This window comes from Pinus tabuliformis, chromosome J (genome assembly GCF_031772625.1).
Source record: "Pinus tabuliformis cultivar Carrire ecotype Pingquan chromosome J, CPIR1, whole genome shotgun sequence".
NCBI classification, from domain to species: Eukaryota; Viridiplantae; Streptophyta; class Pinopsida; order Pinales; family Pinaceae; genus Pinus; species Pinus tabuliformis.
Window position 1 is genome coordinate 1,641,801,391 of NC_142295.1, and position 22,748 is coordinate 1,641,824,138.

General features: G+C 39.0%; 1 protein-coding gene across 1 annotated transcript in view; it reads left to right on the forward strand.

Moving 5' to 3' along the window:
• LOC149233825 (B3 domain-containing transcription factor VRN1-like) overlaps positions 1–22,748 on the forward strand; it is a 248,358-nt gene that overhangs the window by 113,082 nt on the left and 112,528 nt on the right. Inside the window, exons 2-4 of the mRNA XM_089376822.1 lie at positions 6,957–7,446; positions 7,606–7,701; positions 7,791–8,023. Of these exons, the coding sequence (XP_089232948.1) occupies positions 6,957–7,446; positions 7,606–7,701; positions 7,791–8,023 (819 nt within the window). The remainder of the gene's footprint in view (positions 1–6,956; positions 7,447–7,605; positions 7,702–7,790; positions 8,024–22,748) is intronic.

Sequence of the window (22,748 nt, forward strand, 5' to 3'; positions counted from 1 at the left end):
GTCCAACACTGTCAACAAGTTGCTAAAACCATGAGCTTGTAAACCACTTAATGGAGAATCAAGATAATCTTATCTACTCTTCCTGCTCTTACATATAGTTTTAAAGATATTCGGAAAGATTCCCTTTTGACTTTACTATTGATTTTGGGTAGCATCGGATGTGATCTAGCTCTGAAATTTTGTGGAGGGGCTAGAATTCATGATATCTCCAAGACCCAAAAATCGTCTAGAGAAATTCCACCCGGATGATGAGTTATTAAAATAATTAATATTTTCAATGGAGTTCGTAAGTCTAAACTTAGCAAAATATAAATATTAATGGGTATTAATAAATATGTGGGTGAGAAGCTTCTAAGAGATGAGGATCAAGTTTGTTTTAATCTTAGCCATTGATTAGGGACATAATCTCGGTCGTTGATTCATCAATAGGAAAAGTATAAGAGAATACTTGAGAGTCATTTTGAGACACACCGGGAAAATACCTAGTAACCTGAGGGCAATCGATTCTCAAGGAGAAGAAGTCCGATTTCAGAGGGACAGTGGCAGAGTGAAGGAAGAGGAGGGTATCAACATTAGTCAGAGACTGAGGAAGAGGTGACACGGAGCATTTGAGAATCAATGCAGAGGGAAGATCCGTGAGACAGCGCAGCCCTCACGTAGGCTGACACAGAAGTGACACAAAGGAGGGTAGAGGGTCTCCAGGGTGTTAGAACTTCTATAGGAGGAGGAGAAAAAATGTCTCAGGTGTTTCTCTCAGAAGTGTCTCGGTATTCTGTAGAATCTTTCTTTGTAAAGAGATTGTCGTTGAAGATTAATAAATAAACCCTCATCTGTTGCATCGGTTTTTCCGCATTGGGTTTTTTGGGGACAATTGTCCAAAAATAACTGTGTTGATGTGATTGATTCTTGTGCTTGTGTATCACTATTTTTTTCTCTATGCTATTATGTGATAACTACAGTGGAATTTATTTTAATGTTTACTGAAGGGTTTTGTAAATAACTTATTGTGGAAAATAAGTAGGAGAAATAAATTAGTTACTGCATTAGAAGTTCGTGTTAGAAATTCTAACATGGAATCAGAGCAGAAATCGGGCAACAGGATTAAATAATATGCTATGAGTCAGCAGCATGATGTCGGCGCATCAAATCAGAAGGCCTCACATAGATAACTAGAGAAATAAGAGAGTACGAAGAACATGGATCATGATTATTCTATGTTAGCTTCCAGACAAGAAGGAGAAGTCACTTTCTTAGCAAGTTCTGCCTCCTCTGAGGTTTGGTATATAGATAGTGGAGCTTCCTGGCACATGACAGGAATACGAGAATGTTTTTCAAATTATCAGGAAGAAAGGATGAACTTCCAGATCACCATGGGAAATAAGTCAAAATGTACCCCCGTAGGAAGAGGTACTGTAGTCTTTCAAACAAAAGTAGGGGATCGGCTTCGAGCAACCAATGTGCTGCATGTGCCAGGATTGCAGATGAAATTATTCTTTGTATCTCAGCTTCAAAACAAGGGCTATGATGTTTTCTTCATTAAGGAGAAAGTATATGTCAAACATCCGAGTTGGAAAAGAAGGCCCAGATTGGAGTCAAAAGTAACATGATGTATAAATTACAGCTAGAATCTTCAATGCCATTGATAGGCAGCAGTGGGGGAAAATATTTGAATGAACTATGGCACAGGAGGATGGGACACTTACACCATGGGGCTCTAAGAATTCTTGGAAGAACAGTGACAGGAGTTCTAGAGTTGAGTACCAAATGAGATGATGTATGCAGAGGGTGCACACTAGACATGTACACCAAAGCGACATTTTCTAGAAGTAACAATAGGGATAAGAGTGTCCTAGGATTGATACACTCAGATATCTGCAGACCCATGTCCACAAAAGCTCTTAGTGGTGTCGAATACTTTGTCACCTTCATTGATGACGAGACTTGGATCTACTTTCTAAAAACCAAGGATGAGGTTTTTGGTCGATTCAAAGAGTTCAAGGCTCTAGTTGAGAATCTGGCAGGAAAGAGGATAAAGATATTGCGTTCAGACAATGGTGGAGAATACATCGACAAGGAATTCATTGATTTTTGCGCAAGGAAAGGTATCAAAAAAGAGTGGACAACTCCCTATAATCTAGAGCAGAATGGAGTAGCAGAAAGGAAGAACAAGACTATTGTTGAAGCAGCTAGGGTGATGTTGTATGATCAGGATATGCCCAAGTTTCTATGGGCAGAAGCATGCAACACAACTGTTTATGTTTAGAACAAGACTCCTCATAGGGCATTAGGTAAGATTACTCCAGAGAGTGTCTTCACCGGTAAGAAGCCTGAGGTGAGTCATTTCAGGATATTTGGGAGTTTGGCATACTGCCATATACCCGAAGAAAAGAGGAAGAAATTGGATCAGACTGCGGAGAAAGGATATCTTGTGGGATATAGCGAGAATGCTAAGGCATATAGAGTCTATCTTCTGGGGAATAGGAAGATCGTAATTCAACGGGATGTAAAGTTCATGGAGGACAGAGCTTTCAGGAAATCCCGAGAAATGCCTTCCAAAGAGCAGTCAAAGGATGATCCATTGGTCCAACCACTTCGACCAACAGAAACTAGCACCAGTATTTCTCCTAAAGACAAAACTCCAGAGGTATCACAACAGGTGGAGTCTCAAGAAGAGGAGGAGCAGATAGATATACCCACTACCAGTGGAAGAACGAGCTGGGAACTTCGACAGATACTACGAGATGCAAAGGATTTCGTTGGTGTGCCCAGAAACGAGAAAAGGCAGCGTAGACATCTAGACAGATACCAAGCCTTGGTGGCTCATGGTATAGAGCCCTCTAGTTTTCAAGAGACCGTTCAGCATCAAGTATGGGTAGATTCTATGGTGGAGGAATACAGTTCCATAATGGTCAATGATGTCTAGGAAGTGGTACCTAGGCCTCAGGACAGATCAGTTGTAGGTTTGAGATGGATCTACAAAGTCAAATACGCTGCAGATGGCAATGTGGAAAAATACAAAGCCAGTTTTGTGGCTAAGGGGTATTCTCCGAAGGAAGGGATAGATTACGAAGAAACCTTCGCCCCAGTAGCTAGGTATACTTTATTAGATCCATTATATCCCTTGCAGCACAGATGGGGTGGGAGATTCACCAGATGGATGTCAAGATGACATTCTTGAATGGGGTGATAGAAGAAGAAGTATACATTGAATAACCAGAGGGTCTTGAGACACATGAGAAGAAATATCATGTATGCAGGTTGAAGAAATCCTTGTATGGGCTTAAACAGACACCTAGAGCATGGTACAATCGAATTGATGGTTACTTGTAGAAGATAGGATTCGTCAAGAGTGATGCAGATCCTAACCTCTACTATCTGGTTGTAGAGAATGAGTTTCTAATCCTGGTGTTGTATGTGGATGATCTTTTTCTGACAAGCTCATTCAGGCTCATCAAAGGTTGCAAGGTAAACTTAGCTACAAAATTTGACATGAAGGATTTGGGACGAATGCATTATTTCCTGGGGTTGGAAGTTTGGCAGCAAAAGGGTGGGATTTTCCTTGGACAAGGGAAATATGAGAGATTTTGAAAAGGTTCAGAATGCAGGACTGTAGACCTATGGCTACTCCAATGATTACCAACTGGAAGAAGATTGATGCATCCGAAGATAAAGAAGTCGATCCCACCCTGTACAGGCAGCTCATAGGGTCCCTGATGTATCTTGTCAATACCAGGCCAGACATTTGTTATGTTGTCAACACCCTCAGTCAGTTCATGGTGGAACCAAAGAGGGCACAGTGGGCAGCACCCAAGCATGTTCTCAGATATATACGAGGAATAGTCGAGCATGGACTAATGTACATCCAAGGCAATGGCATGAGGGTGAGTGAGTTCACTAAAGCAGATTGGGCTAGAAGATCAGTAGATCAGAAAAGTACCACTGGGTACTGTTTCAACATTGGAACGGGAATGACCTCCTAGTTAGTAGGAAATAGAAATCCTTAGCTCTGAGCTCAACTAAAGCTAAATATATGGCAGTTGGCATAACTTCGTGTGAAGCCATATGGCTTAGGAAATTGCGAATCTATTCAGGAGAAGGATGGAAGCGACCAATATTTTGTTTGATAATCAGAGTTGCATCAAGCTCTCTAAGAATCCAGTTTTTCATGATCGATCGAAGCACATTGACATTAGGTGTCACTTTATCAGAGACTGTGTCCAATGAGGGGCTGTACAGTTGAGGTACACCCCAACAGGAGAACAGGTGGCAGACATTCTCACTAAGGCTCTAGGAAGAACAAAGTTTGCTTATTTCAGGGAGATGATGGGGATGGTTAAGAATCCATTTCAGTAGCAAAAGCGGATAGTATTGGGAGTTGCAGTGCAACAGTTAGCAGTGGTAGTGCTATGGGCAGCATGATCTAGCATATTCAGAGGGAGCTGCAGTACAGATGTAGCAGTGACAGTTGCAGTGTCATGGGCAGCAGTACATGTTGCAACAACGCGGTAGATGAGGGGCAACAGGCCAAGCATCAGTAGTGCAAAAGACCAATGACATGGATTAGGGTGATGCTTCTATTGGGAGGCATTGCTAGAACATATTCCTCGCTAAGAGGGAGTGTTGATTTTGGGTAGCATCAGATGTGATCTAGCTCCGAAATTTTGTGCAGGGGCTAGAATTCATGAGATCTCCAAGACCTAGAAATCGTTTGGAGAAATTCCACCGGGATGATGAGTTATTAAAATAATTAATATTTTTAATGGGGTTCCTAAGTCTAAACTTAGAAAAATATAAATATTAATGGGTATTAATAAAGATGTAGCTGAGAAGCTTCTAAGGGATGAGGATCAAGTCTGTTTTAATCTTAGCCATTGATTAGGGACTTAATCTCGACCTTTGATTCACCAACATGAAAAGTATAAGAGAAGACTTGAGAGTCATTTGAAGACACGCTGGGTAGATACTTAGTAGCCCGAGTGAAATCGATTCTCAAGTAGAAGAAGTCTGATTTCAGAGGGATAGTAGTAGGGTGAAGGAAGAGGAGGGTATTAGCAATTTAGCACCAGTCAAAGACTGAGGAAGAGATAACACAGAGCATCTGAGAAACAACGCAGGGGGAAGATCAGTGAGACAGCGTAGCTGGAGACGCAGTCCTCACGCAAGTTGACGTAGAAGTGACGCAGAGGAGGGTAGAGGGTCTCCTGGGTGTCAGAACTTCTCCAAGAGGAGCAAAAATGTCTTAGGTGTTTCTCTCAGAAGTGTCTCAATATTCTGTAGAATATTTCTTTGTTAAGAGATTGTTGTTGAAGATTAGTAAATAAACCCTCATCTGTTGCACCAGTTTTCCTGCATTGGGTTTTCCTGGGGACAATTGTCCAAAAATAACTGTGTTGATGTGATTGATTCTTGTGCTTATATATCACTGTTATTTTCTCTATGCTATTATGTGATAACAACAGTAGAATTTATTTTAATGTTTACTGAAGGGTTTTGTAAATAACTTATTGTGGAAAATAAGTGAGAGAAATAAATCAGTTACTACAGTAGAATTTCGTGTTAGAAATTTTCACATTTATCATGCACTTTTTATCAATATGTAGAACCTTTTTATATATATGAATGTTTTCCTTCAAAATTTACATCGGACTATTTTGTTTTACTAGAATCATTGAAATGTTAATGGTCAAAGGCCTTTTTCTTTTAATAAATAATTCTTTTTAACTCTTTTCTTTTATAATCTCTTTTTCCAATTCTTCTTTTGTAACTCTTTTTTTTTGAATTGGCCAAGGGCCTAACCGAAAATGGAGAATATCCTACTCATGTAGCGAAACACTTTAGTTGCGACAACAAGTTGATGGCCAAAGGCCAGGATCTGCCACCGTGACTCTGATACCATTGTAATGAACAAGGTTTGTATATGCAGCAGAGTAATTTTCAAAAGCCTTGGAAGACATAAACATCCATAATAGGATAGTAATTGTATATTAAATATTATATAAAAATCGATGAGATATGAAATGATTACAATGAGGGTGAGGGCCTCCTTATATACCCTAGGTAGGTACCTTTTCACCAACGGCTATGTCCTTAGGGACATACATTTTCATTAACTAGTTACTAATTAATCATTATTTATTATTATTATAGTTTTACATCATTTATATTATTTTTATATATTTTTATTCATAATAGATACAATAATCCAAGTTGAAGCAAAAAAGAATGAATATTGATCCAGTAAATGCTACAACACAAGATGATTACAATGAGGGTGAGGGTCTGCTTATATAACCTAGGCAGATACCTTTTCACCAACGGTTATGTCCTTAGGGACATACCTTTTCATTAACTAGTTACTAATTAATCATTATTTATTATTATTGTAATTCGTTCCATGTTGTTATGTTTCAATAACATAATAAGAGCAGCATTTTCAGAGCCATTCTATCTTAAACTCACCACAGCTGATTGTGGAGACCCACAATAACACTGAATCACACATCATTCATCATCAGTAAGAGTTTCTTGTAAGATATTTATATGTGTTTTCATATATTTTTATTCTCTGTTAGTTGTTAAAGAGTAATTTTGCTGTGACCACATTGTTCATATGTTCAGATGTACTTGCTTCCCAATTTAGATACTGAACACCTTAATGGCCAGCTGAAGGTTGCTTACATATTAGCATTTGCAACATCTCACTATTCACTTCCTTTGTAACAGTCCTTGGTGAGCTTGTTCTTCTTTTCTGAGCATGCTACAGTCGCACTAAACATTTAATTTACAGCATGTTGTGTCATTAAGTCATTTGAAAACACAGTTTCATACTTTATGCTTATGCCATGGCTTCTCCTCTGATTCTTTGGTTTTGGGTGTAAATATGCTATGATTTCATGTGAGATCAGATTGAAGGGTCCTACTTTTGCAATCATCTTGATTACCTTCCCACCTTGCAGAAAATTCCTCCCAAGTTTGTGGATCAAGTCAAAGATCAGATGGGTCCAGATATTATCCTTGAAGGGCCTAGTGGCCAACTTTGGCATGCTACATTGAGTTTCATGACTGGGGGAATGACTATTGAACATGGATGGGAAAACTTTGTCTCTGATCATGCCATAGAACTTGGTGATTTTTTGGTTTTTAAGCATTCTGGCAAATCCCACTTTATTGTCCAGATATTTGGAAGAAGTGGTTGTGAAAAACAAAGTGCTTTCACTATTATGAGCTTGGAATTGGAAACAGAAAAATTGAATCATGAAAATCAAGAGGAAAAAATTAAAAATACACAAAACCATAGTTTTATTGTTGCTGAGATATCTGTGGGAAGTGAAGATAAGATTAAAGAAGAAACTACAGAAAGACTGGATGCATGCGTAACAGATTCTGCCCAGTGCACAGCAATACCAGATGACAAGATCTACATGTGTTCTGCTGCACCAAAAAGATGTAAGTGATACCCTCTTATGATGTAGATGATATGATTTATATGAAGATAGTCGGTAGTAAAGATGTAAGTACAGAGGGCCAAGTAAATAGAGAAAATTAGGGAAACTGTGATTGATCTTGGTTTGAATACAGTGAACCTGACAAATTTTAATATTGCAGATGAAAGACTTCACCAGAATTTACCAGCTTATTCTATTGAACCAAGGCCAGAATCAAGTGCCTCCCCTTCAGAATGTGGGAATATTTCAAAAAATGGTGTGAAATTATTTCAGCATGTTATTATCACTCTATTTATTTTTTCTTCAGGCACAGATTTGTGATGGTCTTGGGCTGAACTGATACAGGTAAGCCTGTCAAAGATGTGGAGAAATTGATGTCTGTGTTGTCATCTGACAATAAAATAAAGATGCAGGAGATCAATTCACTGATGAAGAAAAGTAAAATATATGTTTCAAAAATAAATTCTAAGCAACCAGGGATTCAGAAAGCAATCGATGAAGCTATGTCACATAACATAAGGAATCCAGCATTATTGATCGTTATGAGAAAAAGTCATGTTTCGACAGGAAATCGCATTGTAAAACTCTCTCTCTCTCTCTCTCTCAAACAGGCACATGATAAGTTGACTTAATACAATGATGTTTGAAAGGTAAGCTACACAGAAATGATGGTCTCAAGGTAGTTGAAAAATGTCCATTAACTTGTAAGCAGAATATCGTGACTAGCATGAAATGTTTGGCAGGAAAAAAAGTTGGAAGAACAGGGAATGTATTTCAAACAATTAGTAATTCTTTAATGCTAAAAATACCAGCTAAAAGGCATCCAGAGTCCACAATTTAATGTCATAAGTACAATGTGATTCTTTCTGGATATAAATTGGCCCAATAACCTTTCAATGCGACATTGCTTCTTTCTCCCAGCATCTTTATTCAAATGTTTAACATATACTTCCTCTTTAGTATGTGGATCTTTGACAAGCACAACTCAAAGAGCATGCATTAGTATTATTCCGCATGCTTAGGCTAGGATGGCTACTTGTTTATAAAGTTCTACGCATTTCTGTAGTTGTAATGGTGCTAAATTTCAGCTCAACACCCCAAGGTTTCAACTTTTATAGCTGGAAGGTCCCTTGCAAGTGTGTTAGCAGGCACAGTCTGAAGTTCATGGTTACCGATCCACATTTCTACTGACCAGCCTGTCAAAGCAAGGCCTTGTAATGTACAACATCTTCACCAATTAAGGATTTAATGAAGATTCATCTCACTGTGGTTAGAATTACCTAGGCTTTATAATAATTATTGACATTTTCACAGGTCCCTTTATGTGCTAGACTGATACTATATTTATAGTATTAGTCATCAGCACTTGGCCAAATTCATAGAAATCAAAAATGTGTTTTGCTTTATCGAATACATAATCTATACAAAATAACTTATTTGGTGGACTGTAATGAATGATAGTTTATTAACTGAATATCCAACATAAAGATAATGAATTGAAATCTATATGGGACAATATTATCTAATGAATGAGAGATGAGATATATGATAGATTTTGATACAATGCCATGTGATGGTATACATATATACAATCAATAGTCAATATGGTGAATGGTCATGTCCCTTAATTAGGTCATGTATTTTACTTTTAATATGATAATAATAATATTGTTCAGAAACTCTTCGGCAAAATCACATAACCAATCAAGCTAAGCCGGATTGGTTCTTCAACTTGTCCTGACGATGAACCACAATGGTTGGTTCGAAACGCGTCGACAAGAGATTGGTTAACGAAGAGTTTCTGAACAATGTTATGGATCACAGAAGTCTAAATTCCTTAATAATAATATTATTAATGTATTTTATAGTAGATGCTTTATCAAATTATTTTATCGAAAAGGCTAGCTCTTCAGCCTGGCCTACAATGCTTTGTCATAATTTTTCATTATTGAGGTTGAAGACACAGGACAATATGATCATTGAAGCGTTGAGTAGAATTGTCAAATTGTGAGGGCATCAAATAGCTCTAATTTGATCCTTTGTAGAACTTTGTGTTTATAAGGTTCCTAGGGTACATTTTATTTAAGACTCAATTGTACGAGCATTAATATTCTTTAGAGTATATACTATAGATCAATTTATTTGTTCAGAGTGACAATGGTACATTAATTGGTCAAAGGATCAACTTTTGTTATTAGGAAGTCAATAAGGTTTCATTGTGACTTGACCCTTTCTTAGTTTACCTAGAGTGTTTTCTTGTTTCACTATTCGTAGTGTTGCCTCAAAATCTAGCAGGTCTTGTGAGGGTGACTCACAAGACGAGCTAAACCAAGGGACAACAATATGAGGTGTGGCCTGTTACCCACCCAATGTGGGTGAACCCTAGGAGAAACTTTTATCTTATTCATCTCTTCCAGCCAGCAGCGAGCAACCCTTGAGAGCCACTAATAGTCGATGACGATGTGCCACTTATCTCTCTGCCACCCTTATCAGTGATATGTTTCCTTGCCCATTTGGAAAGAGTACATGTTGGAAGGTGGGTTTCTGATCAAAAGGCACTTTATTCATTTTGTAATTGGGTGGTTATGCTTGTTTGTATTTAGGCATTTTGACATGAATTATGGGGTAACTTGGAAGAAAGAATGGTCTTGGCTGTGATATTATTCCCTCACCTTAAATGGGGAGTTAGTTTTCAATTCTAGTCCACTGGGACTTTCCCTAATGGCCCAACAGGTGTAGGAGGGGCACTACTTGGGAAGCCATGATTGAGATAGTGTATCCCCATCTCCTCTTGTTCCACACTTACCACTTTCCATCTTGTTACCCATCACCCATGGGTAGTATCCATAGGAGAAATTTTTTCTCCTAGATGGTTCTCAGCTGACAGCTAGTAGCCCCTTGCAGCCACCAGATAGCTTGATGTGTCATTATCTCTGCAACTTGAGCTAGCCATATGCTCCCTCACCTATTTGTTATGATCACATGTTTGAAGGTGGGCCTCCCAACCCAGAAGGTATGGCTTTTCATTATGTATTTGGGTATTTTTGTTTACTTATCATGGACACTTTTGGGCATGGATTGGTGGTGGGATTTAGTGGAAAGGGTGGGCTTGGTTTGTACTCTTGTCTCTTCTGTCCAATTTGATGGTTAACTTTGTATCTTAGTCCCATGGGATCTCCTTTATTGGCTACTAGCTTTATGGGTGGCACTACATGGGAAACCCTGATTTTGGTTGCATGGTTCCGCTTCCTAGCACCACACACATCACTCCCCTTCGCTCATTATAACCCCATTCACCATATTTCCCATCCGGGTCCACATTTGTCCATTGGGTCCACAAGGAGTTATTCTCCCCTTCCCCTTGTCCACACGTTGGGCCGAGCCTGGAACAATGCCTTAGAGGTTTATGCAACTAAAAAAGAAGAAAAAGCATAATTTGGCCACTCTCAAAAGGAAATGTACCATAAAATGAAAAATATGGCAGGGACATACATATTTAGCATGTGGGCAAAATCCAAACATGAGCTCTACTCCTATCATCATGGCCATCACCTTGTTTCCTAGGGCCTTTCATATTGGCCCCTTACATCATCAAGGGACCCATGATTGTCCCAACCCCTAATGGGCGATGAAATGCCTCGCCTTAAGGGGGTATTCCGTGCTATATCTTACATATCATGCTCTCATCCCCTAGAGCCCCAAGCAATTACCAAAGAAAAATCTATAAAAGGAAAAAGGCATATGAAGAAGGGTGGAAAAACAATGGTCGGGGTAACTCATGTACCACAATTGCTCCCTCCTACATTCATATACCCAAGTGTGGGCTTCCCTTATTTTAGCTACCCTTGTATTGTGGCATGTGGCTTGGAGCCTTCCCCTAATGCCCCACTCCATTCCATCATTATTTCACATACCACCTGCCATTTGATGGATGTACCATGGACATGTCACCCCCTTAGAGGCTGAAACCACCTAATAGGGTCCTTGGTTAACCTTCTTCTTGAACTTGGAGACACTTGTACATTCTAAAGCCCATTATGGAAGGGCATGCCAATATGAAGTGCCCACTTAGTTCCATGATTTGTATTATTTTTGTAGCATCGGAGGTTTTCTAGTCTCGAAAATTTGTGGAGAGGCTAAAACATAGGAATTCCTCATAACCCAGACATTGTTTCTAGAAATTCCACCTAGAAGTGTCTCAATTAGATTATTAGCTTATTTTTTAATATTTACTAAGTCTAAACTTAGGAAATTTGGTTAATTAGTCAGAATTAATTGAGGTAAGGTGTGAATCATCTAGAAACTCACATGGATCGACTGGGAAATAATCTGGGCCCTTGATTAAGTTTTAATCTTGGCCGTTGGAGGTCCAACAAAAGATTATAAGAAGTCGATGTGTAGATGGAAAACACACTGGTGAGACACACAAAGATCGATTTCCTTGGAGAGTTTGATTTTCTAGAGGCAGTAGTCAGAAGAGTTCGATCTTCAAAAGGGAAGCAGAGACAGAGAGGGGCAGGAATAGCGAGTTTGGAGGAAAGTTCTTCTAGATCCGGAGAGTCAGCAGCAGAAGGGCCGTGTTTCCTAGTGGAGCTGCACATAGGCAGTGCAGAAGGCTTTAGAGCAGTGTTGCGAAAATCGCAATAAAATCGGAAAATCGCGATTTTTTGAGTTTGGCGATATTATCGCCCGATTTTTACGCTAATTTTTTTCACAAAAAATCGTGAAAAAATCGCGATAACTTCAAAAAATTGCGATTTTTTGAAGTTATCTCGATTTTTTGTGAAAAAAATTAGCATAAAAATCGGGCGATAATATCGCCAAAAAATCTTGGAGAAATTTTTTTTTCCTCGATTTTTTGATGAGGAAGAGGAGAAACAGGAGGAAGAGGTGACACAGCCTACCCAAGCTACCCCTATCACCAGTAGAGGACATGGTCTACCTCCTATAGCTCCTAGTTCTTCAGCTTCTAGAGCACAGCAGAGTCCACTGCCAACTCCACCGACATCTACATCTAGAGGGGCAGAGGAAATCAGTAGTATTAGACTTTAGTTATTTGGTTCATTTCATTGTATATGACATTATGACTCATGATATGAGATACATTATTATATTTTTTGTTGATATTTTGAGGCTGAGTTGGGACTTAGGTGTCAGGACTTACTATTCAGGACATGATTCACTGTTATGTGTGATGTAGCACTAGAAATGATATTACACATCTTATATATTACTTATTTTATCATATTTATGTGTCAATGTATTTATTTTATGTTGTAGATGTTTTAGATATTAAAAAAATTGAAAAAAATGAATATTTTTGTATTTTACGATTTTTTCTTGATTTTTACCTATTTTTTCTTGATTTTTACGATTTTTTCTCCTCGCCGATAATATCCCGATAATGATTACTGCAACATTGCTTTAGAGGGAGATTGATTTTGCTGAAGGAGAGAGAAATTTAGTAGTTATTGGTCTGGAAATTCTCCAGGAGGCCAAGCGAATTTCTCCCAGAAGTAGAGTCATCCAGGACGTCATTTTTCTTGCAATTCCGGGCTTAGCGAGTTGGGGTCTATGCAAACACTGTGCAGAGGCTCACGCGGAGGTTGTACAATTCACCAGTTTTATTACTTGTCAGAGCAGGATTAGGTGTGGTGTTGAGATATTTTCCTCAGATATTTCGGCTTGTTTATTTTGTTGATTGGGTTGCCAGTTGGGCATCCAGAGATTGTACTTATCATTTCTCACTGCTGCTTAATAATAAAAACCCTTAGTTGCTGCATCGATTTTCCCAAGTTGGATTTTTTCGGGGACATTTTTCCAAAAATAATCATGCTAAATTTTATCTGTGTGCTAGCATATTTCTTAGTTTCTAGTGCTATTATTTTCCGCAGTTTTTATTTGCTCAGTAGCAGGACGATTTTTTTCGGGATTGGGCAGAGCCTGAGCTAGGCAAATCACATTGCTTGGGGAAGTAAGATTTTTCAGTGCAGTTTAGCAGAAAAATTTGGCATGCTAGATGAGCGATTCCAATAGGCAAAGGGAGCAGTAGCAGCTCATATTTTCGCTGAGCAGATTCCTCGTTTGGGTGCAGAGGGTTTTGTAGCAGAATCAGTGTCGGGTGGAAGAGAAATAACACACTGAGGGAAAATTTCTCTCAAGGGATCTCGAGTTTTAGAGATATAAATTTTCCAGTTGCAGATTGGTAGTAGCTAAGCAAATTTCCTCACTCCAAAAGGGAGTGCATGTAGCAGATCCAGCAGCTGAGTAGAGGAAAAAAGGGATATTTTCGACTAGATCTAGAGATGGCCACAACTGGGCTTAGAGATCAGGATAGGTTGGAGGGAGCCCCCAACTATGTCATCTAGAAGGCTAGCATGTCTAGATCTAGAGATGGCCACAACTGGGCTTAGAGATCAGGATAGGTTGGAGGGAGCCTCCAACTATGTCATCTAGAAGGCTAGGATGTCCTTTCTTGTGGATGAATATGGGCTGAAAACCTATGTGGAGAATGTGGTAGCAGTAACCCAGGATGTCAATCAGCTAAAGGACTACAAAAAGGAAATGGCGTAGGTGAAGTGGATGATTTTGGATGGAGTCTGAGATCATCTAGTCTCACATGTGGAAGACAAGGGTACGACCAAGGAGATGTGGGATGCTCTCTCCGAGCTATTTTAGAGTTCTTCCGAGTAGTGGAAGATGTTTTTCTAGGAAAATATGAGAAGCATCAAGATGTAGAAGCGTGGGAGCATAGATGGCTTCCTCACCAGGATTCAGGAAGTCCGAGATCAGATAGCAGCCGTTGGGGAGGCACTCCAACCCACAGAGCTTGTATGGTTGGCACTGAATAGTGTCTCAAATGACTGGCAGGTGTTTGTCCAAAGTATCTTGGGAAGAGACACATTGCCTAAATGGGACAGGATGTGGTTCGATCTACAACAAGAGGAGTTGAGGCGGGCTCTAGTAAAGAGTACCATTAGCGGCAATAGCAGCGAGGGACCAAAGGGTGAAGAGGAGAATGTGGCCCTAACATCTAAGGGTCCCAGTCAGGGACAGGGGGAAAGGAAGAAGAAGGACCTGTTAAAGGTCAAGTGCTTCAGATGTTGTGAGTTTGGTCGTTGACTCACTACAGTACGTAGTGTGCACTCAGGAAGAAGGACAAGCTAGAGAAGCAAGACCAGGTAATAGCATCCACTGAGATCGATAAGTTATGCTCCAAGTTGGAGAAATATTTCGCGATGTTTGCAGCTATACCTCTAGGAAAGAGGTGGGGCGATCAAGAGCTTTAGTCCCAGAGTAATGCAGACATGGGTAGGGTCCATTGAGGTGTCCTCCTCATGGATCATTACCTTGCTATGGGGGCCCACAGTATTCAGTAGTAGGATGGATCAATGTCAGTTGATGCAGTCAGATTCTAGAGTGACAGTTGCAGACTAGTAGCAGTCAAATGTTGAGGAGCACAGTGGAGAGAGGCATAGTGCAGATTCAACAAGGGCACAAATTCTTCAGTGGACAGTGTAGTGGCTAGTAGTAGTTAGGACTCGAGAGACAGATGCATCATACTGAACTCAGTTGATTCAGTATTTAGGATGCTTCTTAGTTGCAGTGGTTGTAGTTGTAGCAACAACATATGTGAGGGAGTTGCAATGCAGATGCAGAGATGGCAGCAGTATGACAGTGTCAAAAGTAGCACAAATGCAACATCAGAGTTGCGCAGTGTTTGGTAGGCAATGGTCAGACATCAACATTATGACAGAGGGTGACACAGAGACAAGGTGTTGTAGTAGTGGCGCAATGCTAGAACACCTTCCTTGCTAAGAGGGAGTGTTATTTCTTGTAGCATCGGAGGTGTTCTAGTCTCAAAAATTTGTGGAGAGGCTAAAACATGGGAGTTCTCCATAGCCTAGAAATCATTTCTAGAAATTCCACCTAGAAGTGCCTCAATTAGATTATTAGTCTATTTTTTAATATTTCCTAAGTCTAAACCTAGGAATCTCGTTAATTAATCAAAATTAATTGAGATAAGGTGTGAATCATCTAGAAACTCACACGGATCAACTGGGAAATAATATGGGCCCTTGATTAAGTTTTAATCTTGGCCATTGGAGTCCCAACAAAATATTATAAGAAGAAGTTGATGGGTAGATGGAGAACACACTGGTGAGACACATAAAGATCAATTTCCTTGGAGGGTTCGATTTTCCATAGGCAGTGGCGGGAAGAGTCTGAGCTTCATAAGGGAAGCAAAGACAAAAAGGGACAGGGACAGTGAGTCCGGAGTAAAGGTATTCCAGATCCGGAGAGTCAGTAGTAGAAGGGTGTATTTCCCAGTGGAGTTGTGTAGAGGCAGCACAGAAGGCTTCAGAGGGAGATCGATTTTGCTGAAGGAAAGAGAAATTCAGTAGTTGTTGGTCCAAAAATTCTCCAGGAGGCCAAGAAATTTCTCCCTGAGGCAGAGTCATTTAGGACGTCATTTTTCTTGTAGTTTCAGGCTTAGCGAGTTGGGGTCTGTGCAAGCACTACTAAGAGGCTCACGCAGAGGCTATACGACTGGTCTGTTTTGTCAGTTGTCAGCACAGGATCAGGCATGGTGTTGAGCTATTTGCCCCAGATATTTTGGCCAGTTTATTTTGCCTATTGGATTGCCATTTGGGCATCCAAAGACTGTGAATTTCTCACTGTTTCTTAATAATAAAATCCCTCAACTGCTGCAGCAGTTTTCCTAAGTTGGGTTTTTCTAGGGACATTTGTCCAAAAATAAGTGTGTCAAATTTTATGTGGGTGTGCTAGCATATTTATCAGTTTCCAACACTATTATTTTCTGCAGTTTTATTTGTAAAGATTGCAGTGTGATTTATTCGATAATTGCCATAGTAAATAATTTTTTAATTAATTAACAATTAGAAGAATCAATTCCAGTTGCTGCAATAGGATTTTAGAGTTGAAAATTTCACAATTTGTAAGTTCATTTACTCAATTGCACCAATGTTTGGTTATACTAGAAGGTGATGGGACGCATTGGATCTTATATAGGATTATTGGTGGGTCTTCGTCTAGGGTTTAGTCTCCCTATACGTTGTCCAATCTCTCCAGAGGGACATATTGGCATTTGTAGGGTGAGCGTTGAGAGCCACAGGTCTTGACCATAGCAGGGAGCAGATTGCCACTTCATGGGATCCTTTAGTTCCACTTATTCCTTGCTTGTGTTCCACCTATTGGATGATGATAATGCACTTGGACCACCTTGCCCAGTTGGTTCCACTCTTGCACCACACACTTGGCAGCTGATCCAGAGCCTAGATGAGGATGTGTCTCGCCATGAGAGACAATGGGAGGGCTTGCATCATTCTTCCATCCCTTACATATGGGATACAAGCATGTTCGATCTATTGAGAGACCCATGAGGATGTTTTGTGCCCCCATAACCACTTGGGGGCACCATAGGTCATTTGCTTGAATATCAAGGGGCCAACCCCTTTATCACTATGTTTGGAGTGCATTCATTCATCTTGGCACACATTGGACTCCATTAGGCCTCCTCAATGGCCCTTAGACCTATTGTATCTATTATTTTTCCCTCTTGGGAGGCTTATTATTATGGAGCCTTAGGGAAGATATATACTGATGTGATGATCATTTCATTTGAGCATCACTTGGATTTGGACTTGTATCTCTTCTTGAGAATTTCGCTAGCCTTATTGATGAACGTATTGGAATCTAAATGCATTTCGATGTTTGGAAAAAGCTTGTCTTAATCTTGGAGTTTCAATTTTTGTCTATTGATGATTGGAATATTTTCAATATACTTGTAAGTGTACTTTTCATGTCTATCTCATTTTGTTCACTTGTGTAATGTATGAAGAATTTTCGCTCATGAAGTTGGTGAAGTTACATTAATGAAATGTGAATTTGTTGATCTTGTCTTTGTGAGGGATTTTTCATATGTTCATGCAAAAGTATAGTGAATAAATATCCTAGGGGTATATTATTGTTAATAATTGCATTGATAATTGTAGCATCAAAGAAGTATAAATTCTCCTAGTAGCCTAGTTGTTGCCTCTAAGGCCATACAAAGTTTTTGGGGAATTCCTTGATTGGGTATAAACATCTCTAAACATTGAATCATATTGACTCCATTCTCCCAATAGGATAGGCACTAGTCTAGTCCTAGGTGGTCGCCAAAACGAATATTTTTCTCACCTCTTTTTCTCTTTCTAAGCCCTAACCCTTGTAGGCTTCCTAGGGAATCACACAAAATCAATTGCATCCATCCAAAATTGATGAAATTTGGTCAAAAGCTACACTAGTTTGTCCTTTAGAGGTCCTCCAATTTTCAAGCCATTCTGACTGTGGAATCTCAAGTTATCCCAAGCCCTAGCTTGAGAACTGTTTCTCCCTAGATTTCCTTTGGTTAGTGGCTTCATTAAGGATCATTGCATTGAAAATCTAGTCAAATCCTATCTCTTTGATCCTTTTATGCCCCCTCACTTGTTCAAGTCCATTTTTTTGAAGTTTCACTCCAAACGCTTGGCCTTGTTTGGCTCTGTTGACCACTACATGTCAACTTCCCATAGCAAGTACACCCCCTTTTCTTCCCAAAAGGGATAGCGCTTGATTGACATGTCCGTGCCATTCGACAGTCATCGTCGACTTGATCATATTATGTTGTAAACCCAGTCTACATGTGTGAATTGTAAATAATCTTAGCAGATATGAGTCATGTATGTAAATTGCCTAGGTGGACCTAATTTTCTAGTGATAATCTACGTTCCGGAAGGTTTTTTGTCTCACCGATCCATGATCGACAAAGTTTTCCTTCAGCCTAACCCCAAAGCCGGAGCGAATTTTGTCATTAGAATCTTAGGGGAATTCTAGTGCATTGATCTGCTAGATTATGGTTGTGTCGCAGAACTGGGTGGTCTATGAGGGTCTATGTCAAATGGGATTTCCCCCTTTAGATGTAAAATTGTAAAAGTCATGATGTAAAGTGTCTTGAGGGTTAGAAAATGTTTTAATCCCCTCATAAGTCCTAAGTCCTAGGTCCTAGGTGATTTTTCCAAAGGCTAAGTTCGAGGATCCATTTAATAATAAATAATAAAATAAAATAAATAAAAAATAATAAAATAAAATAAAAACTTAAAAATAATAAAATAATAATATTTGAGTAAATAAATGCAGAATTTCAATTTTTTAATGCATTAAAAATTCGACAGATGAGATTAAGAGATATTTTGATCCTCATCGACGGTCAAGATCATTTTGACATGGATCACTTGAACTAGCCGTTGGGAATTTTTCCTTTAAATAGGGTGCTAGGGGTCATTTGAGATCATTCGATCTGTGAGTCTTGTGCTGAAGAAAGCTCTCTTGTAAACTTTTTCTGGTGCAAATAAAGAAAGACTTTGGGGTTGAAATCTTCTAGTGTTACTCTCTTGAAGTGCTGTGAGCTGTCTTATTTTCTGCATAGTTTTATTTTCAGCCATTTGAAATAGCTTGATGTAGAGTATTGTTGAACACAGGTATCTTGTTCACTTACTAGGGTTTGAATGGTATTAGAATTTCTGAAATAATGGCAGGTATCTCCATTGCATCTGGGATCTAGTACTGTTTTTTCTCTCTTTATTGATGGTTGAAGTGAGCTGTGCAGGAAACCTTTATTGAGAAAATTAGTGGGCGTTTGGGGAAGTTCTTGGTTGAACCAGCCAACTCCCGCAAGCATTTTCTTGCAGAGCCCAGTGAGTTTCGATCTTGGGTTTGTCATTTAAGTTTATTTTATGAATGCATGAGAGTTTTTCTAAAGTATCTCATAGTAAATCTGATATTTTGAAAATATTGTGGATTATTGACAAATCTGGCTGTTTAAGAGTCGAAAAGTTGTAAATGCTGTAATTGTTTAGCTGATTTAGGGTTTTAGTTTCATTTTCTGCACATTATTTTTGGGTGTTTGTCTTTCCATTACAGGTTGCAGGGTTTTCTGGAGATTTCAGAGGGTTTATCTAATTTGTTTTGTTGTCCAAGGGTTTCAATTTCAGTTGTTTTCAGATCTGGAGGGTTTCGATTGTATTGAAGGAAGAAAGTTTCTCGAATTTTTTTTTGTGAACTGGGTAAAACCCTTGCTGCTTTGCCAGCTGCCTCTATGCTGCCATAGCTGCAAAAAAAAAAAAAAAAGATCGCAGCGCTCACATCCCTCTGCCACAGTGTCATCTTTTCTCTTTGCGTTTTCATTTCAGCACTCAACGTATCAATCCCTGTAATCATTTTTCATTACCCCCGTTGCTCAGCGTTCATCTTAGCTCCTCCCATGGTTTTTCCCTTGCCCAATCGTTGGTTTCTGCAGCACGCTTCTCCTCACGCAGCTCTCTTCTCCCTCCTTGCTGTTGCAGTTTCATCGTATCCCCCTCTTCCTGTGTCAAGCTCCTTCATCTCTCCACGCTGCCAGATCTGCGTATTCCAGGCACCTGCAAACAATCTGCCGTCGAAGTCTCTTCCCTCATCGATCCCTTGCACAAGACGACAAGCAACCAGACATTTACGGTTTTCATTCTTTTCAATCACTACGTATGTGCCGAGCTGGTTAGGGTTAACGTTTATTTTTATTTGATTTCGATTTTGTTTTTACGGCCTTAACATTTGTGGCTGGGCATCATGGTATGCAATCGTATTTTTTTTAGGGTCCTGACATTAGGCGTTTCAATTTCATTTTCATTTTTTTGTGCGTATATTTCTATATAGCATAGTTTTAGTTTAGAATTATCGCCTTTTAGATTTATTTGCTTTAACATTTGTTTTATTTGAATTTTAATTTTACAATTTTATAAAAAATAATAATAATAATAATAATAATAATATATATATATATATATATATAAATTTGATTTTCTTTTTGTTCAGTTTTAAATTTCATTTAGAATTAGTTTTAGGCTTTGTCTTTGTTTTTTTTTAGTTTAGTTTAATTTTGATTTAAATTTAGTTAGTTTTGTTTAGAATTTTAAAATCATAAAAAAGGTTATTTTTTTTTAGATTCTAGTTTAGACTTTAGTTTTAGATTTTGATTAAGTTTAGTTTAGATTTAATCTTTTTAAAGTAAATACAAAAAAAAAAATAATAATAAAAATAAAAATAAAAATAAAAAATAAAAAATTCATATATTTTGGGATATGTTGCCTCAAGGTTTCGTCGTGTTTGCGATATATCTTTCCTGTTGAGGCTAAAGTTTTGATTAATGTTTATTCACCTTTTTTTTTAACATGCTTGAATGATCATTTTGAAGATTAGCTACATGAATGTGGTATCTGGTTAGCATTTGAAATTACGTGGTTGTTTAAAGCATTTATCTTTCGAAATTTTAATTTGCTAGAGTATCATTAAGCCACTGAGCATTTATTACATTTGGTAAAAGTTAATCTTTGATTGAGTTATTTGATGGTAAACGGTTGTTAGTGAGTTCATATTTCTGCAGCGTTTGACAAATAATCGTTTAATCATTTATTTCATAAGGCACTAGTCTATTAAATTAATAAAATCAATTAAGTGCTCGTTTCCCCTCATGTCTTCCAACCCAACTGGCCCCCAGTTGGTCATCCATTATCCCATAGGGTCTACCCCCCTTAGCCGCAGGAGACAGGGTTAAACGGAGAGATCGGGGATTAGGGTGACAGCCCCTGGTCTGAGTGTTGTCGTGATAATCTGTGCGACAACATTTTTTGGCGTCGTTGCTGGGGAAAAAGTTTTTCTGTCCTTGGTCCTTTTTATTTCGAGCTTTTCCGTGTTTCACTTCCTGTCCGGGTGGCGACTCCACTTCATATATTATCTACAAGAGTGTATATTAGAAGACATCCAAGCAGTCTGTGCAATCCTGCTCCTGATCCTGAAAGGGCCCTCAGGGTGCGATTACACAAACTCTCTTCTTGTACACTTCTTGTTAACCTCGGACAAGAAGCCCTCTCTGATATCCATTTACTTTTTACTAGTCCAGTTGAGCATGACAGCATGGACATATTCGCCCCGTGTAACTTTGCTAACATTCAGTGGAATGGATAAATTGCCTATCTTTCAGGGAGATAACGCAATCAGTGCTAATTCACATCTGAAAGCTTTTAGTTCATGGCTGGGGAAGTATGCAATGGCCGCTGATTTTAATCATGAAGATGTTAAAATGACCCTTCTTTTTTTGACCTTGGAGGGTGGTGCTTTAGATTGGTTTACGGAAAAGCCTCAAAATTCATTTGATTCCTTACAATCGATTGTTAATGCCTTTAAGGAAAAGTATGGAGATAAGAGAGAAGGAAGACACCTTGTGAAAGCTATCAGCATAATCAAAAAGAGAGAGAATGAAACCGCTAAAGAATTTAATAAAAGGTTTAATGATATTATTAAAGAATTACCTCAAGACTATAAACCTACCGACAAATCTCTTCGAGATTTTTACATTGATGCCTTTAGTCCTGAGCCATCTTATGAATTGAGGCATGCTAGACTTAATGATTATAGTAAATCTGATATTTTGAAAATACTACTGTGGATTATTGACAAATCTGGCTGTTTAAGAGTCGAAAAGTTGTAAATGTTGTAATTGTTTAGCTGATTTAGGGTTTTAGTTTCATTTCTGCACATTATTTTTGGGTGTTTGTCTTTCCATTACAGGTTGCAAGGTTTTCTGGAGATTTCCGAGGGTTTATCTAAGCTGTTTTGTTGTCCAAGGGTTTCAATTTCAGTTGTTTTCAGATCTGGAGGGTTTCGATTATATTGCAGGAAGAAAGTTTCTCGAATTTTTTTTTTTGTGAACTGGGTAAAACCCTTGCCGCTTTCCCAGCTGCCTGTATGCTTCCATAGCTGCAAAAAAAAAAATCGCTGCACTCACATCCCTCTGCCGCAGTGTCATCTTTTCTCTCTGCGTTTTCATTTCAGCACTCAACGTATCAATCCCTGTAATCATTTTTCATTACCCCCGTTGCTCAGCGTTCATCTTAGCTCCTCCCGTGGTTTTTCCCTTGCCCAATCGTTGGTGTCTGCAGCACGCTTCTCCTCACGCAGCTCTCTTCTCCCTCCTTGCTGCTGCAGCTTCATCGTATCCCCCTCTTCCCGCGTCAAGCTCCTTCATCTCTCCACGCTGCCAGATCTGCGTATTCCAGGCACCTGCAAACAATCTGCCGTCGAAGTCTCTTCCCTCATCGATCCCTTGCACAAGACGACAAGCAGCCAGACATTTACGGTTTTCATTCTTTTCAATCACTACGTATGTGCCGAGCTGGTTAGGGTTAACGTTTATTTTTATTTGATTTCGATTTTGTTTTTACAGCCTTA